General features: G+C 29.9%; 2 protein-coding genes across 7 annotated transcripts in view; one reads left to right on the top strand and one right to left on the bottom strand.

The window, feature by feature from the left end:
• Positions 1-19585, bottom strand: part of LOC145936350 (centromere protein I) — a 232001-nt gene that overhangs the window by 149 nt on the left and 212267 nt on the right. For 2 of the 5 annotated variants that reach the window (XM_083038481.1, XM_083038482.1), the window contains 14 exons: positions 5085-5210; positions 4797-4946; positions 4547-4635; positions 4272-4402; positions 3987-4176; positions 3790-3893; positions 3535-3689; positions 3184-3384; positions 2993-3099; positions 2537-2728; positions 2319-2443; positions 2132-2249; positions 1894-2067; positions 924-1600 (listed from right to left, as the gene is read on the bottom strand). In XM_083038481.1, coding sequence (XP_082894607.1) covers positions 1538-1600; positions 1894-2067; positions 2132-2249; positions 2319-2443; positions 2537-2728; positions 2993-3099; positions 3184-3384; positions 3535-3689; positions 3790-3893; positions 3987-4176; positions 4272-4402; positions 4547-4635; positions 4797-4946; positions 5085-5210 — 1925 coding nt within the window. In that variant the 3' untranslated portion in view covers positions 924-1537. Of the gene's footprint in view, positions 1-923; positions 1601-1893; positions 2083-2131; positions 2250-2318; positions 2444-2536; positions 2729-2992; positions 3100-3183; positions 3385-3534; positions 3690-3789; positions 3894-3986; positions 4177-4271; positions 4403-4546; positions 4636-4796; positions 4947-5084; positions 5211-5417; positions 5932-19585 lie in introns of those variants that run through there. The other 3 variants (XM_083038479.1, XM_083038478.1, XM_083038483.1) reach the window with 3 other exon arrangements.
• Ap-1sigma (AP-1 complex subunit sigma-2) lies at positions 6487-19564 on the top strand. Of its 2 annotated transcripts, none has more exons than XM_083038493.1 (5): positions 6487-6894; positions 6969-7147; positions 7251-7359; positions 7468-7605; positions 11859-13633. In XM_083038493.1, the coding sequence occupies exons 1-5, from the start codon at positions 6892-6894 to the stop codon at positions 11901-11903; spliced, it is 474 nt and encodes a 157-aa protein (XP_082894619.1). In that variant the 5' UTR covers positions 6487-6891; the 3' UTR covers positions 11904-13633. The 2 variants fall into 2 exon arrangements, with proteins under 2 accessions (XP_082894619.1, XP_082894622.1); XM_083038496.1 differs by lacking the exon at positions 11859-13633 and adding an exon at positions 13652-19564 and having other exon boundaries at positions 6526-6894.

Raw genomic sequence — 19585 nt, 5'->3', positions numbered from 1 at the left:
AATTCAGTTTTTATAAGTATGTATATTGAATACATTGTGTAAAATATTTTATAAATTGAGGGTATAATATAAAGTGTATTATCTTTCTCACATACTTTTTCGCAATATTATACATACATACATATACTTGTACAAAATTTAACCTTCTGTTTGCAATTAGCTGAAGAAAAGCAATATACTGATTCATAAAAATATATAGAAAAAATTATCAAAGATTTATGTAATGTATTAATAATATGAAAAGTTTAATACGACTCATGAAAGTGTATCCTTTTTATCATACATTTAAGTTGAATAAAATACGATATGGCTGATATTTTGCAAACTTATTAGATCATAATTAATCTGTTCATGCCATAACTTTTATACATTCGTTAAAATGAGTTAAAGCAAAGTTCATCATAATTTTCGTAATGTATATATTGTTTTTACACTAAACAAATTTTTTACAATTTTAGCTAAAGTCACTGCCCATAGTATTCAATTCGAAAATGTAAGACTTGATATCCACTAATGAGTACGTGACACGAACTAGCACATTTTGTTTACATTATTAGACTAAAAATACTGTTCTTATATTATTAATCATAGGAATTAAAGCTTAAGCGAATAAAAACGTTGGACGATAAAACGAATTGTCTAAGTGTAATGGCAAAATAAATTTTATCATATATTTAATTTCCAAGATTATCTCATAGGAATGTGTTTTTTTTTTGCTTTAGTAACTTTATTATATTTAACTTTTATATCAGTAATAAAATATAGCATATCGGCGTATGATTTTTACATATTTATCCATTTATGTTCAAAACAGTAAGAAATACGTTAAATCTATTTAATTTAAAAAAAGATTTCATATATAAGAAATATATATCTATATATATAATATACTGCAAATAGAAACTGTGATATTTACAAAAAGTGATTGTTTTGTTCCTTTAAGCATTTTTATTTTTTAAATATTTATAATAAAATATATACATATTCTTTTGCGCGCAATCCAATACGATACACGTCTGATCTTATGTATTTATTTTAGTTCTCTCATTTTTTCTATAACTTTTTTGTACATTTAGTAATATTATTTATTTTATATATAATTAGAGTCCCCCTAGATTATATTGTAATTTGCGCCAAGCAAAAGATAATTATAGAGAATAAGATAATCGATCCTTATAATTATCAATCATTATCGACAATATAATCCTTTAGTATCTCACAATATCATATATTGAAAATTTAAAAAAACCTACAATCAGATTGTCACAAACGATAAAAATATGATAAATATGATAAAAAATGCATACCTGCCTTATTAGATGTGAGAAATATTTGTATAATTACATATGTTACACCCTTTAATCATCTTATATTCTATCTTTACATTTACTTGCTTTGCATACAATAGCTCATTTTCTAATTTAAAATATAAATAATATAAAAAATATAAATAATATAAAAATAGCTAATTTTTCTAATTAAATCTTACGTTTATATATAAAGAATGAGATGTTTTTTTTTCTCTTTTGGCACTATATCACTCGTGAAATGCAGCAAGAAATTCATTTACTGCAGGACAATGTAAAGCCGTAAGAGAGTCCTAGAAAAAAATGAATATAATATTCATCGTCAGAATAAATGCATGTATGAAAAAAATGTTTTATAAAAAAAACTATTTAAAAATTGATATATAAATAGATTGCATAACAATATGTAAACGTTATTTCGTGCCAAACATATCAAAAATTTTTTCCTTATTTCTGTTATATATATACAAAATTTCTAATGTATTAAAAATATAGAATTTTAAACTTTCTTTATGATATTTATATTAATTTTCGATACATATGTGTGAGTTAAAATTTAATAGTGAGTTAAATATTTAATACGTACCTCTTTTGTACTTATATTTAGGCCTACTTTTCTTCTTACGATATATCTATGAGGTAAGACAGCATAATGATTAACAATATTCAGTAAGATATCTAAATCACAATCTCCTAAATCGTTAATCACTTTGTTTGAGAGATTTTTTAGAAGAATACCGTTCTTTCGGGCGCTGAAAGCCTGTTAAAAAAAAGTCTTTGAAAATGCCATATATGACATCTAAAAATATTTTATACATACATACCTCGTCATACCATAATGCTTTATGAATATCATTTGCATAGATAGATAAAATGCGAATCTTTTCCTGATATATGTTTAATGGCATAATTTGGTAAAAGTGCTCTTTCACTTGACGATATCTATAATATAATTCAAGTATCAATAATAATAAAGAACAAAATTAACTTAAAAATATGAAAAATTAATACCTTATTAATAATCTACAAACTCTTGACAAGAGAGCGCAACTTTTTGTGATAAATGCTCCATAGATAACTGCTGGTGGTGGCAATGTCCATGATATTATGTGACTACGGCTTTCCAACGTACAGATCTTTGAAGAAATGAAAGAAATAAGAATAATTGATAAAATATTTATCAATTAAATATTATAATGAAATAACTTGTATTTTAAACTTTTATGTACCTCTTCATAAAATGCTAAAGCTTCTGATAAAAATATAACATTAAAATTGTGTATATTTAATCCATAAATAATAAGATTTTCCAATACTGTTGTAAGCACAGATACAATTTCTGCCAAATCTTCTGGTGGACTTTGTCGTAAAAAGAATGATGCATTCTGATGATATTGTTTTTCAAATCCTTGTTTAACAAACTGTAATGAACAATTGTTATATTGTTATTAAGATTATTTATTTAACTACATAAATTATTAAGTTTTTATTCTGCAAAATCAGTTTTCTATGGTATTTTTGAGTTATAATATTCATATCTAATTTTTATGTATCTTTTTATATCTTAATACTGTATGTATGTATGTACGTACGTACGTATGTGTATATATATATATATATATATATATATATATATAAGATATAATAGTAGTTATACAGATTGTAAAGATATTATGAATCCTTACCAAGTTTGTAATTAGTTTTTGCAGACATTTAATTATTTCACATTTCATAGGCAAACTTGATTCATAAAATATATTATATACATGTATCAGAATGTTCTCTTGTAAATCTAAAATTAATAAGGCTGTAATATTTTCAGCAAAAAAAAATATTTAGATAAAACAACTTTAAAGTATATTAATATTTATATTACCAGCTACTGATATAGAAGTCATCCATTGCAACAAATTAAATAACTTTGGCAGATGCTCCCCTGTATTATAATATAAATATTCATCAAAGAACAATTTAACTATAAGTATTTCTTGCTGCATATATCGAGAAAATTCAATTGTCATTGAAAGGAGTTGATCCATTTCTTCCTTGGAAAATTTTCCACTTTCCAATATAAATGCTAAAATATTAACATAACTTTTTTTGTATAATTTTATATATATTTTATGTTTAATATTATATATATGTAGTTTTATGTGGCAGTAAAGTAATTAAATAAAAAATGTTTTTATTTTAACGATTAAAGAGAATTTAAGATATGCATACATACCTCTAATGAGTGTATTATAGAGATTATATGAAAATCTACTTTGATACTGAAAATCTGCATATGTAAGAAGATGATAACCAGCCATATTTGCCAAGAGCGAGACAGCATTACATGGCAATTCAACATTTTGATGATATTTTCCCAATTCATCTATACTGAAATACATAATATACATTAATATATTATTAATATAATATTTATACATAATATAAGTGGCTAATATGTTATTTCATTCATATATATATTTATGCTCACCTGCTTACATCAAAAATCGTTTTTGCATCCTTATCTTTAAAAATACTTGAACCAATGTGAAAATAACCAACAGACGGCAACAGCGGCTTTTTCCTTTTCATATTCTTTACAATAATTTTTATTTATATAATTTATTTATAAATCACACATACACACATATACTATTATATATTACATTTGTTAAGTATTTTTTATACCTGCATCACATTCCAATTAAAGTGTTTGTGAATAGTTTGAGTGCTTTGGCAAGATTGTTGGATCTCCATACGATTTCTGGCATCTTCTAATGCTAATCGTATAAATTCGGGTATAGGTTTCCATACACTTTCTATGTTCACCGATTGTATCTTTTCAGGCACTAATTCTGGCTTATATGATTTAAACAGGCTAAGAATATATTTTAAAATATGTCACATTACTCCATGTTTGATTAAATGTAAGTATTCTGTTCAATTATCAATTCAATATTCAATTATACTTACGAAAGTAATGCAATAATATGTTTTGGAGGTTTGGTATATCTTTTCTGAAAGACTAATAATTTTAAGACATCTCTGCGAGAAACATCCTCTGGTTTCGTTAATACATATACGAGACGCGCTATATGACGTGCCTAAAATTTACATTTATATTACCACAAAATAAGTTTATTCTAATAGCATAATAATAAGAACATTGAATCACATTTTAATACTGCGATCTATTCTTAAAACTTGTTAGATATAAAATATGTATTTATATATGTAAAATATATTACCAATTTTTCTTTCTTGAACATTGTGTAAAAGAAGATATCGTAATATATATTAATTACTTTTCTATCTATTAACTCACAGTCCCACAAACCTAAAGATCAACATTTTTTAAAACATACTCTTATATACACACACATATATATAAACAGAATAAATAATACATGAAATAAAACATTTTTTTTTATAATGTAAATAGTTTTAGAGTAAGAATTAAATCATATTTATAATGCTCTATATAACAATTACACATACCTATGATCCATTGTATAATAATCGTAGAGACAGTGAGTGGTAGCTCATTGAATGATGATAAGCACCAAGTGATTACAGATTTTGCTATTTTCTCAGGCATTTTATATCTTGGAATTAAACATCTTATTAATGATATCCGTTTAACTGCAGCTAACATAAAAGTTTAACATTTATATTATATATATATACACAATGCTTGATTAAATCAAGTCTTTCACATATAAAATACTGTGTTAACATATATATACATATATATATATACCTATTGTATATTAATAATATACCAACCTAAATCTTTGTGTATAATAACATTTGCAAGTTTACTGAGAACATCATCATCAAATCCTCTTGTGGTAGCTTCTTCTTGTAAAACGTTAAGACATGTATTAAATTCCTGCACCGTGTTGCCTTTTACTAAAAAAAGAAAAAAGAAAAAAGAAATTTAATTAAAAAAGAAAAATAAATTATACAAACATAAAATAACTTCAAAAATTCAGAGACAAATCTATTCAACAAAATTATTTTAAATAACCCAAGTTATAGAATCAAAAATATATTTAAACACAAAAAATATAAATAATACATGTAAAATAAGATTTATTAGAAATGTTTGCGACTTACATTTGAGGCTTTTTATAAATTTTAAACATGCCTGTTTCGTCTCAATCTCCGTCATCCTGACAGGTTTGCGGATAAAAAACTTCGTGAAAAAATAAAGTTAAAAAACTTAAATCACTTTTATTTTTCGGCCGAGAAGATGCTTTGAACCACCGACGAGATACTACCTAGTCGGTGTTTGAACTTTACATAGTTATAAGGAACGTAAATACATTCAAATTAAATGACGTTAAATTAAAGCAGGGTTAGGTTAGGTTAGGTTAGAAGATAAAGTTGCTTTTCCAATTCATGCATGATGCGCATGAAGCATGAAATGAAAGCGTTGCCAACTTCGACGACTCGACTCACTCGACTGACCTTGTGGCGCTGCGTCACGCGGTCACGCGGCGCGCGGCGGTCGGTCGGAATTCGGTGCGCGGAGTGGGGGGCGTGGTGGTGGGGGAATGCGTGCGCGGCGCACCGGCGCGCACACCCCCACCCCACCTCCCTCCACGACCCACGACCTAGCCCCCCACCGCGCCTCTTCCCTTACCGCTTACCGCCCGCGTTGCGCGATCTGAAATTGGCAAAGTGAAGTGAAACTCTATAGTCCACGTTACGTACATTATAGATCTTCTGTCGTTTCATGTGCGTTTCATTAGTCGTAAGTCATAAGAAAATTGACCAATCACATTATTTCAAAAATAATCGACTGTTGATCAATTTTCTTACGACTCATTAGGCCTTCAGGCGTGAATTGGAAACAACATCTATCTACAACCTTCCCCCCTTTATACTGTCTGTGTTTTCAAATGTAGCCGTTTGTTTCGGTGAGCCCTTTTTATTTGTGAAAGGAAATAAACAGTTTCTGTGCGCCGATGATATCTTCCTCTTATTGAAGTAAACGTTCAACATGTATATTTTCTCTATTTCGTGCAAATACATCACATCGTAAGTATTTCAATGCATTATACATTTTCAAGCTGCGTTCCTAAAATTTATCATAGGATCTTTTCCGTGTGTATACTGATATATATATATGTGTGATTATTAATTTTTTTATATAAAAAATACTCTAGCACAAAATATTTTTGAAATAGCACATCTGTCAAACACAGCTGACATTATTTTATACAAATTGGCCACCAGATTTTTGGCCTATTTTGAACTTTTCGATTTACTTTGATACACACCCTACCGGGTGCGTTCCACTTGACGTTTCATATGTCACCTGTATAACTCGTCGAGAGTGTCGAGAGCGTTTCAGAACTGATCCCCGAACCCCGATCCAACATGTCGTTGTAGTCGTTTGTTCATTCGTAAGGTTCGGGCTCTCGACTCTCGAGCGGGACAAATTCGGGTTAAGTGTGACTGTTAAAAAGTGTGCATAATTACGTACGAATGCCGAATCGATCGTTATCTAATTGCGCGTGGTGTTGAATTGTGAAAGATAAATAACTGAGATCGCGAGAGAGAGAAACAAGAAGGTCGAGGCAACATGGTAAGTCTTATTCGCCACGAATAAATCCAAGTTGTAATGCAGAATCGTTGTGACGATCGTTAATGCTGTTGCAGATGCAATTTATGTTACTGTTCAGCCGTCAAGGGAAGCTCCGCTTACAAAAGTGGTACGTCGCGCATCCGGATAAACTGAAAAAGAAGATTACGCGCGAGCTAATAACCACGATTCTAGCGCGAAAGCCGAAAATGTCAAGTTTCTTAGAATGGAAGGACGTTAAAGTCGTTTACAAGAGGTACGTCGAAATTGACACAAAATTGATCAATCTGAAACATTTTGCGTGATTTTGCGTGATTTTGCCAACAATTCTACAAGAAGAAATTTTTATTTGCTCACAGATACGCAAGTTTGTACTTTTGCTGCGCAATTGAGCAAAATGACAATGAATTACTGACTTTGGAAATTATACATCGATATGTTGAATTGTTGGATAAGTATTTTGGCAGTGTGAGTATATTTATTAAGATGAGAGATTTTAAATGTATTATATAGAGTATGCATTGTAATTTGTTATCCAATTGTAAAATTATAATGGGATGATAATAATATTATTAGGTGTGCGAGTTGGACATAATTTTCAATTTCGAAAAGGCATACTTTATCTTAGACGAATTACTTGTCGGTGGAGAGATTCAAGAAACTAGCAAAAAGAATGTATTGAAGGCCATTGCTGCCCAGGACCTGCTACAGGAGGTTAGTTACGGGGATGTACCCCTTGAATTGTAATACGTTTTAATTTATTAACGGCACAAGGTTGTACACACATACACACACATATACACACACATATACACACATATACACACATATACACAACGCATACGCAACAGATAATTTTCTTTTATAACCAGATTTGGCTGTAAAAGAGAAATTTTCAGATCGTTTTATCTCGATATATTGCTATTTATACATTTCAAATATTCAGAATTTATTTACAAAACCATATCCAGGTGGAAAGAGTACAAATGAGAATTTGCATAATACTTAAAATCAATATTTATTAATTTTAAATTAAAGCGATCTCTATTGCTCCTTGCTAGTCATGCATCGTTTTTATTAAACGATTATGATATTGCAAGAGAATCAAGCATGTATAAAATCTATTTGAACTAGGTGATATACAGTTGAATTTTTCTTTTATTCCTAGCTTTTTGAAATTTAGTTTCTTTGCAATATTAGTTTAATATATTTTTTTATAAAAAATTATACATATATGAGAAAATATGAAGCATTTACAGTATTAAAACAATATTATTTGATATATTTATAATAGTTATACTTAGTCATTATCTATCATATTTTAAAATTTATTTAACACCTAGTAACAATTGATTTTAAAGATATAGAAATGAATAATATTACAGGACATGCATGAAGGCATTTGAAGATATTAATAATTGCCTCTATACAAAATAATTCGAATTTTCTACTTGCTTTAATCTTGCCTGTCTTCTTGCATATACAATTATATAATGATGTATATATATCTATTTATCTATTATATTATATCTATTTATATAGCGTTATATCAGCTTTTTATTTTGTTGACAATTCTCTGTGTTGTAATATTTGATGTTGCACGATGTGATCGAAATATGTTAGTTGCTACATTGATATAATCATATACATATATATATATATATATATATATATGTATATATATATTTACATATTTGAAGAAAACTTATTGCATATATTATATATATATATATATATATATATATATATATTATTCACACTATGTTTGCAAATTATTTTACACGTGCTCTCTTATATAACATGCAAAATGTGACAAAACCAAATAATTTTCTTTATTCTATATGTTATCTCTTGTGTTAGTTGTTGCAAACGTCATTATGCATCGGGACGGTTTCAAAATTAATAACTTGTATCAATTTCTCTGATTTCTTTTTCTTATTTTATCGAATACTTCTGTTTCAAATATAACATTCAACTATATGTCCCAAATGTCCTAGCTTTTATTAAGCATGAGCAATATTTGCAATGTAAATTGTTACATATCGGTACAAAATTGTAACGAGCTTAAATGTTAAATATTAAATATTTTTATAACCAATTTTGGAAATGCTTACACTTATCGTTTTAATTTTTATGAAGGAGCATGTATATATACAATATTTTACTGTTAATTTTTATTACATATTGGCAAATACCTGTGCATAACAGCATCTGTATAGTGTGGATACTATTTGAGGATGTATGGTTGTGTAATTTATGTATGTCCAAAAAAAAAAGAAATAGTTTTAAAATAGACATTTTCTTAAAATCTGCATTTATACTAGTAAATACGTAAGAAAGGTGTTGTATCCATTTAAATTTTTGAGTTTTCGTAATTTTTAGTGATCGTAGTTTAAATGAAAAAAGTATAAACAAAAATATTTTTATTATCTATTAAAGAATATTTTTATCTAAGGCACGATATATATTTTAAACGATATATCTATGCAATAGAGAGAGAATTTACAGTTAAGTTTACTCAAAAAACAGATAATTTCTAACTTATTTTCAATCCATGTACGACTACACACGTGTGAAATTACTTTTTTGTACATATATCAAAGGGTTTGTTCAGATATTAATAAACTTAAAGTCTTAACGAAACAAATTCTTATAAAATAAAATTGATAGATTCAATGCATTTGCATGTCTTAAGTTGGTAATGCAAACAAATGAAACTGCAAAGTAAAAGTCAAAATGATAATAATTTATATTTTATGATAACTATAATGTATAATTGTAAATGTATTGAAATTTCTAAATAGGTTATAGTAATAATGAGTAAGAAATATCTTTTTCTTAGTTTTTCATTCATTTTGATATTTAAATTTTTGAAATTTAATTATTGAATTGTACATTGCACTAATAGCATATATTATTTTTTATTTATAATATGCCATATTTTAAAATAATTTGATAAGAATAATTTGAGGTGTCATTATTCATTCTAGTCTATTGTTAAATTTTTTTGACAGAAAATTGTTTTTGAGATGGAAAGACCTGATACACAAAGCTTTTATAGCTCAACAAAATATTTAAAAAATAATACAATTAAAACGAAATATAAAAGTAAAAAGTTGAATGTTTTTTATGGTTTTATATGTAACAATATTTTTTTTCTCATTCATAAATGATATTGCCACACATATATGATACATGTCCGTGCCATGTACAATATCTTTAAACATTATTAATTCACGTAATATTAAACATGATTAAACATTTTTAATATATCAAGAATTTGACAACCTTGTCAGAATTGTTTTATTTTGTATTTATAAATACGTATTTTTATTAAATTAATCATTTTTTAGCAAGTTACAATGGAAAGAATTGTTGCTAAAAATTGAAATATTAAATTAAAATTATCACGAAATTTTATGGGAAATGTTAATTGAATGAAAACATTTATTAATAATAATACATGTAAATATCTGTAAAAAGCATCTTAACAATACATAACACCTTTGTGTTATTTTCTCTTTGTAACAAACTTTGTAACATTTATATAGGAAAAATGATATAGAAAAGGGTCTCTATAAGATGCTCATAATATATAGTGCATAATATTTTATTATTGTATCACATGAGATATATATATATATATATATATATATATATATATATATATATATATTTCCACACTATATTTAAATTGCGCGTCCAAAAATTTGAGTGTCTACTTTATGTCTTTGTATATATGTCTAAAAATTTTAAATTACGTGCATGATGTGACAGAATGACGTTAAATATTCTAAAAGCGAATGAAGAATTGTTACTAATAATTAAATTACGAATTTGTTTAATCTGCTCGAGCAATGGTGACAGTCGCTATGGGAATTTGCATAGACTGGAAGCGGGAAAAAAAATTGCGAATGCGGTAAAGAGAAAGATACTCATTTCTCGCATAACGACTTTCATCGAAAACCGAATAGATGAAAACTCATTCGTGATCTTCCATTAACTGCCATGTGATTATATGTTTATCAGATTCGTACAAAAGCATGACACCAATGCAATGATTTATGCACTAAGTACCTTTTGTAATAAGAATAAGGGAGTGATGTTAACGTATTATTGCCATATTAATATCTTAAATTTATCAGTATATTGAGATTTAGATTAATCAATTATTCCATAAATACCATAATGTGCGACACACAGCACTAAAAGTAGAATAAATGAGAAGTGTATTACTATATGTATATGTTGCCGTTTATAGAGTGTTGATATGTATATGTGTGTGTATGCCTTCAAAATCTAATAAATATTTTTCAACAATTGTATTCACTTTGTAACATTTGTCTCGTATATTTTCCAAATAATGTATCACTTAGCTTTATTCTATGAAAATATTGAATTTCAAGAGTTTCAAGTTTCAAGTTTCAAGTAGTCTCATAAATGACATCATCAACTTTCTTATGAAAAATGAGATATTTAAATATGATGCCGTTACTAAAGTTGTTATTTAAAATTATTATTATAAAAAATTACACTTTTATTAAAAGAGTTTACAGTTTGTAGCTCTATATATATTTAGGAATAATATTTTATATAGGCTTCTAAATGAAATAAGACATTAAATTGAAAATTGTAAATGAAAACGATACGTATAAATAACAATAATTATTATTAACAAAATATTTTTGTTACATTAACTTTTTAAGATTTTAACATTTCTTATAGAGAGAATATTATGAGACTTTTGTGTATGTGTGTGTGTATAGAAAGAGAGAGAGAGAACGAGCGCTTTGTGATTGTACATGAATATGTGATTGAGAATATGTGGTTTATATTCTATAACTATTTAAATGTTTGTATATAATATAATATTGTGCACAGTATTATATATGTTAAATCCATGGTAAATAGGGACAAAGTAGAAATTTAGCGAAGACTAGTTAGTTTTTCTTTGTTTGTTGTGGAAGGACGAAGCTGTGGAAGGTGCTCTGCGGGAGATAGGGCTTTTATAGGTACCCTATTGTTTGCATGAGCTTCACGGACAAAGTATCGACCCACACGATCGACCGAAAAACCAGAAAAGGCTTATCCGCTGCATGATGTCATTACGACTCTACTATATAAATACATAAAATTTCAAGTCAACTTTATACTAGTCATATGCAGGACGTTTAAGGCATCGTGCATTTTCTTTCGGTTATAAGCTCTTTGACGATAAGTCCATCTTTCTGCGTGATGAAAATTTGATTTGAAGATTGATAAAGAAAAATTGAAAAGAAAAAAACTTTTCTTATTTAAAAGCCTCGATTGTCAATATGAAATATATATAATATCGTGGCACTTGAAATTCTGTCTCTGTTGAAAGCATATATAAATTTAAAGAAAATATAAGATATTGCATCATCTATTTAGAAACTTGAGAATTTATTTAAAAAAAGGTACATTTAAAGAAGAGAGAAATCGGCTATTTACTTATGATTCGAAAATTCATTACTCGAAACAAATAGTATAATTTTCTTACAGTTAGCTAATTTATTAGCTTCTAGTATGCTTACAGTCGAGAGAAAATGTACGCGATACTTGGAGCATTCTCTGTATATGTTAATATATTTTTATATCGAAAAAGTCGTCTCTTGCGTATAAAAGAAAATATTATGTTACTAACCAAAGGCTGAACTACAGTTCTTGATCATAACTTTTAACGTACATCTTGACAAGTAAGCGACGACAGTTACCCCAACGTACTTTAATCCTCAAACTGTGGCAATAAAATTATTCTGTATTTGTAAGTTATTTTTATGAAAGCATTGTACACATGTGCTATACTGAAGAGTGCGTCGGGTATTTAGGCGATTATTACATAGAATATATATTTCTTACGTATCTCTCTATCTATCTACTTAAACAAAAAAACACTATTTTAATTATTACAAGTAATTCGAAACTTATCTTTATACACTTTATATATTATATATATATATATGTATATACGCCCATATTGTATATTAAGCATCGTCAATTTTTAACGTATTAATGTATAATTAATTACACATTAAGTGTAAGTCTAGTAATAAATATATCGAACGAAATTTTTACATTGTAATTGAACACGAGCGCGTATACAACACCTTGTCTATTATTAGTCTATGTTATCAGTTAAACGAACATACATATAAATCTCACGTGGAGATAACACACTCGACTCAGGCATCTCAAATTCGTCCTTGAAATTAATTTATTAAGAAATCGTAACCGATTATATACGCGAGATGAATATTTCCGAAATGAATTTTTCGTTAGCTTTTTTTCGCGCTGAATACATCTTGTTTTACAAGCTGTTTCGCGTGGTGTAAGCATATTGAGTCGAATTGAGTCGCATCCATCCTTGTCCCATCTTGCGTGGAGGACGCACCGCAATTCGATACATTGCATGTAAAACAAGCAATTTTTTATTAGCGCTTAAGATTTCAATCGTGGCAATAAATAAACATGCGCTTTGTGTGATCACGCGAGTAAAGTCACTTGGTTATATGAAAAGGGTTCAGTTCACCATTTGAAGCTGCATCAAGAAGAGAATTTTATTATGCAGTAGGTACGTGTATGTTTATATATACATATATATAATATATATCCTCATTTTATCTTTTTTCGTAATGTGTTTATAAAGTGCAGCGTCAAAGTAATTGATCCCTGTTCATATTATTGTTAGAGACTTTTCGAGCATGAGGTCGATGAACTTATTTCCTTGTATATGTTACAGGAGGAGACTCCTCAGGGATTCTTCGAGGATCACGGATTGGGATAATATTCTTTAAAACAATACTTCATATCTCGGCGTATATCTCGTCGTAAGTTTACACATTCCCACTATTATGTTTTATTCCATTTCACATTTACATCATGCAATTCGCATTTGTTGTTTAAGCTCCAGAATTTAGAAAAAGGCTATATATATATATATGAATGTTTTGCGTGCAGATACACATATACAGTTATCAAGTTTATCTTAATAATTATGTCAGCAATATATAAATCGGAGGTTTTAATATTTTTTTTTTTTTTTTTTTTAGTTAGAAATTTTTTTAATTTTAAGTATTGTGAATTTTTGAAGCATTTAGGGTCAGTTACATGTGTAGAATTTTATCGAATTCAATTAGATCTCTATCAATTAGATAGAGTAGCAGATGTGATTGTATGTGTTCTATTGTAGACACAAATTTACTCTGTTCATTTTTTATCTTTTATTCTGCACACACCTCTCTAAAGCGAGCATTACAAATTTTTAAAAGCTCTATTTAGTGAACAAAAAAAAACAAATCTTTTATCTCTTATTATCAATATAATAACATCAATTTTCTTTCTTCATATATCTCATTTGTTTTTCTTCTTTTTCACATATAACAAGATAAATTTTTATGAAAATTTTATATAATGATATGGAGAAATGTTATGGGGAGATAAAATTACATATTATTACATAAAATATGGCATTTTCATATCGAGTGTTTTTGAGACAATTTATTTATACAGCAATCACTCTTGTTATGAGATGTAATGCGTTGTTAATCAAATATCGTATATTCTGTATTACATAATATATCGTTAATGAAATCCCGGATGTTTCCTTGAATTCGAAATATAGATATGCTACAATAAGAGTGTCTGCACATTTTTAACCAATATTAGAAAAGAAAATCGGATATATAATCTATAATTATAAGGGTATATTCTAGTTGAAATTAAAAAAGTAGACTGAGACGGAGAGAAAGATGGGAATATCGGTAGTTAGCACATGTATTCTTTAATAATGATAAAGGCTCTTCATTTGTGAATGTTGAAATTTGTCAAGCGTGAGTAGTCTTGAAAGAGATTAAAAGATTAAAGAGTCACGAAAATAAAATTAAAATGGCCGATTAACCAATTAAATTTAATTGTCATAAATTACGTTAGTTGCAATTTGGCTCTCAAGCTAAATAAATTTTTCTCTGTATACGATTTAGAGATATTAATTCTCGACTTAATCTATCTTGAATTTGTATTATGCATTTATCTGTGTTAATTTGCCATGCGACATATTTTTTAATACCGTATTTCGATATAATTGCTAACAAGACATTTTTCTAAATGTTTGTTGAACGAATGGAACTGTTCAATATCGATTTTTTATAGGTTGTTGATCTAAAGATTAAATTTATCAGATTTAATTAAATTTACCAAAGTTTCGCTAAAAAAAATCAAAGACCGCATGTCTGCTACCGAATCTTGTTTTTTTTTCTTATGGATCCAGGATCGTTAGAAAGTATTAATATTTTTTAGAAAAATTTTAATAAGTAAGTGTAGCTATGTATTTTATTTAACTCTTAACTATATACGGTGGAATCTTATGTAAGTTCAACATACAGTCGTTTATATTATTATCAAAATTATAAAATTCATTCGTAGAGGAAAAACAAGATCCATCAAAACAATTTCGATTTACATTTGAGAAGAGATCTCATTCTTCTCGCAAAATTTTTTTCTTTTGCTCCTTTTTTAACGCTTATGAATTTCCGTCATTTGCTTCTATTTCAGTTTTGTAACTTGTACAGTCGAATATCTTGAATCCATCACATTATATTGTGACTCATATTTTACCATTAATAACAAATATACTTTAGTTTATTTTATTGTGTAATTTCATAAAATGTACTTAAAAAATCTGTGATTTAATAATTATATAATTTTTTTTATAAAACTGCTTTATTATTTATTTGTTACGATGAATGATTTTATATATGATTTTCTTTATGATTTCACACGATGGTAGATATTGTGATGTTTCACTCCACGAACACAGTTAAGAGTTATATAAAGAATATTTTATTATTTTAGCACTTATTTTAATATATGATTGTATTATATCGCATACGGGTGTCACAGCGATACAAGGTCAACTTTAGTTGGATTCAATTACTTGTGACAGTAGTTTATTAGAAAATTTTAATGCGACGATTATATATACCCCTTTCCTATGTATTCTTATTAAAAAATTACATTTTATCATATATTTTTATGAAGCTTGAAGCGTGCATACGTATAGCAAGATGTAAGGGTTATCGATTTCCGTATCCAACGCAGTTGTTAAAATTAATCGAGATATTTTATAACATAAATGTTTGCACTGTTGTAAAATGTGCAATTAAAGTATACTAATATGTATATAAATTGAAGATCTCGATTTGTGCGTTCAAAGTACTTTTCACTATTAAAGCTCAGACAATAAGTTAAGCATATTCCTAAATATTATATCCTGTGTAACATTTATATGTTATATACATATTTATACATATAAATACCCTATACATATCGAATAACATAAATATAATCTAATTTAATTCAAATCCCGCTAAAAAAATGTTCAATAAACAGCTCGTTTGAAATGTTTAAATAAGTCCTCATTTAAAATGTTATTAATAAACGTAATTATTTTTTTTTAAATATTGAAAGTGATATTTTTTTTATTCAATCTCTCTATATATATTGAAATAATGTTTGTTATCGTAGCGTAAAAATTGATAAGATTTAAAGACAGAGAGAAAGAGAGAAGAATATAAAATTGTTACATGATATAAAAAATACTTTGAGATGTATTATATTCATTTGTTACAACTTGATTGAGCGGGATGTACTTTAAACATATATGATGTAGATAGTGAGATAAAGCGTTTAATTCGCGATAACACATTTAAATAGGATAATTCCCTAATTTAATTCTATTTTACATTGCATCTTTTATTTTTCGTTATGTAATAATCAAAGTATACTTATGCAACAATCTAATAGAAAGCTCAGATCAACTAAGAAGGGACGTAACATTTATCCTTGCACTTTATATATAATTACATAATTAATCTGCGTAATACAATCGTAAATGTCATATTCGATTGCATTTAAGCTTTTGAATTATACGAAGCAACACAACGTGTACATATTTTATCGGAAGCGAATCAAAAATAGTTAATAAGTTATCTTTGTTGCTCCACACCCCTCTACCCTTAGATACTGATGTTTGATGAAACGAACAGGACTGTAGATTAAGACTTTATCGACGTTAAGAATGTGAAATATGTATTATGTTAAGATGAAATGTTGCATTGACACAAAAGACGATGCTTTGTGCTCCGTCCAAAAAAATAAAATCGACAAAAACACAGACGACGTATTGATTTTCTGCATTGTTACCGTGTTATTAAATATATATATTAAATAACACGATAATCTCAAAACTATATTTTCGTTTAAATAAAATTATTTTTTTGGAAAAGCGATAATGTTTGACAGCAAGAAGGAAGGTATTGAAAAAAAATGTACAATCTTATTATCATCCTGATTTTGTAACACGTTTGTTAAAACGATTATAGCGCGCTTTTGTGCCTTGAAGAAAACAAATCACGTTTAATTACATTAAATTGCACATCATAATATCGAAGAGAGAAGGCGGCCCGGGTTTCTCTCTCTTTCTCTCTTGGCGAGATCGCTCGAATTTACGCTCTAAAGCGCTAAAACGGCGTCGTCGAAATTAATGATACGTTTCTAACACGCGCGTCGCGCGTATAATTTAGATGCGTGCGCATGATTACAACGGTATAGTTTATAATAACAGAGAATACAACAGTCGATGCACACATTTAGCTTGCCTCTCCGTCCCCGCGCGCGAGCACAGTTATTGAAATTTAAACCCCGTTTCATTCACGTTCGATCGCACAATAGAACCGCGCGCGCCGAGATATAACTTCATAATGTCCATCAATGTAGCCATGTGCGGCAGACGGTTTAATGAATACAACGGACGTGACAGGGATGTGAAAATGCGTGCCACTCCCCTCCTCTCTCTCTCTCGCTCGCTCGCGTGTGTGTGTTTCCGTTATTGAAAAATCCCGCGTCCGCCGCAACTCCCCCGATTCGCATTGTAACACGACCGTATATGCAATCGCATATCCCGGACGTGTATCACGAATGCGCGCCGATGTATTGTACGTACAATGCCGACGACGGGCGTCGCGACGATAATAGGCAGGCATCCATTATCGAGAGGAGAACGACGACGATTAAATGAAACGCTTCTCGCTTATTGTATCGCGCGGCATGTATGTACGACGTTTTATTTATGATTTATCCGCGCCGCGGTAAGAAAGATCGGAAGCGACGAGCTCTAGAGGATATCGGTGGGAGGAAGAGTATATCCGCGCAGCTCGCTTTAAACTTTAAAGGATAACAAACGAGACTGTAAATCGCTAAAATTCAAGAGTCGTGTGACCTCGTATTATTATTATTATTATTTCCAGCGTTTCGAGACTGCATCCCCTCGAACGTGATGTAATCAAATGCATCGCGAGATGCATAAGGAAAAAAAAGATAACCGCACGCATACAAATTAGAGAAGAATACATAAATAAATTTGCAAGTCGCAGACAGGTGCGTCGGGAAGAGAGCGACTTCCCAAACTTCTCGGAAAAGATTAAAAAAAATAAAAAAAGAAGAGTCCGATTATATACATCTTTGAGTCCGATTATACCGTCATTGTGCGAATATCGGTTTTGGATCGCGGGACCGAGCGTGGCACGGCGGGACAACGAGGGGATTCGATATAAAAGTGGATCCGCGTAGCGAGTAGAGTCGCGAGCTAGTCCACCACGAGTGACGGCATTCGAACTCGAACGCGTCGGCGCGTCGAGGCGGAAAGAGAGAGCGACGTCGAACGTCGACGTCGCGTCGGCTCCTCTCTCCACCACTGACGTCGACGCCATCGCCGTCGTCGTACTGTCGTCGACGTCGGGCATCGGTCCCGATCGCGTGCGTTAATTTCACGTTCGATTAACGGGGTTAATCGGCGATCGCAAAAATATACATACGCGGTACGTATTGTGTGCATACATGTACGATATACGTGACGGCACACGAAACAATAACAATATAACGCGTTAATATTACATATACGCGTATCCCGGAGAGACGGAGCAGACGCGTTCTCGTCATCGTGCGAGGATATCGTAATCGAGGAGAGGAGATCGATCGTTCGCGGTGATGGAGTCGACGAGACGAGGAGAACGTTTAGGTTCGTCCGTCCTATAGAGGGACGAAGAGAGAAAATTGGATCCGCACCTCTCGCGACGACGACGACGACGACGACGACGACGTCATCGTTGTTCGAGGCGACGCGTCGAACGTTGCGGACGTTTGGACTTATACGAGTGAGAGAGAGATAGAGGTTGGAAATAGACGCGAGAAAGAGATTTTGGAGCATCGCGAGAACAAGCGACGAGAGGAAACACGCCGTTTCCGTCGTCCTCGCCATCGTCATCGTCAGTGCTGGAGAACTAGACTCTTCCTCGTTCCCTATACTGAAGTAAAAATTTTATTTCGCGAGTGCATCGTTTCCCTCGAAACGCGTCCTCGACGAGTGAGAGACATATATAGGGAGTGGAAAGATATTTCGGGAAGAGGAAAAATCGTTAATCATGAAAACGGCCTACTTTCCCTCGAGTAGCGAAGCGTCGTGCAATTTATGTTTATACGAGAGAATATAATCGGCGCAAAAGGAGAGCGAGAGAGAAGAGAAGAGGAGAGGAGAGAAGAGGAGAGGAGAGGAGAGGAGAGGAGAGGAGAGGAGAGGAGAGGAGAGGAGAGAGGAGAGGAGAGGAGTGGAGTGGAGTGG

The sequence above is a fragment of the Prenolepis imparis genome, unplaced genomic scaffold, assembly GCF_030444845.1.
Source record: "Prenolepis imparis isolate NDT839.2.m4 unplaced genomic scaffold, iyPreImpa1.0 SCAF_5, whole genome shotgun sequence".
NCBI classification, from domain to species: Eukaryota; Metazoa; Arthropoda; class Insecta; order Hymenoptera; family Formicidae; genus Prenolepis; species Prenolepis imparis.
Note: the sequence above shows the minus strand (reverse complement) of the source record. Positions and strands in the feature narration are given on the sequence as shown.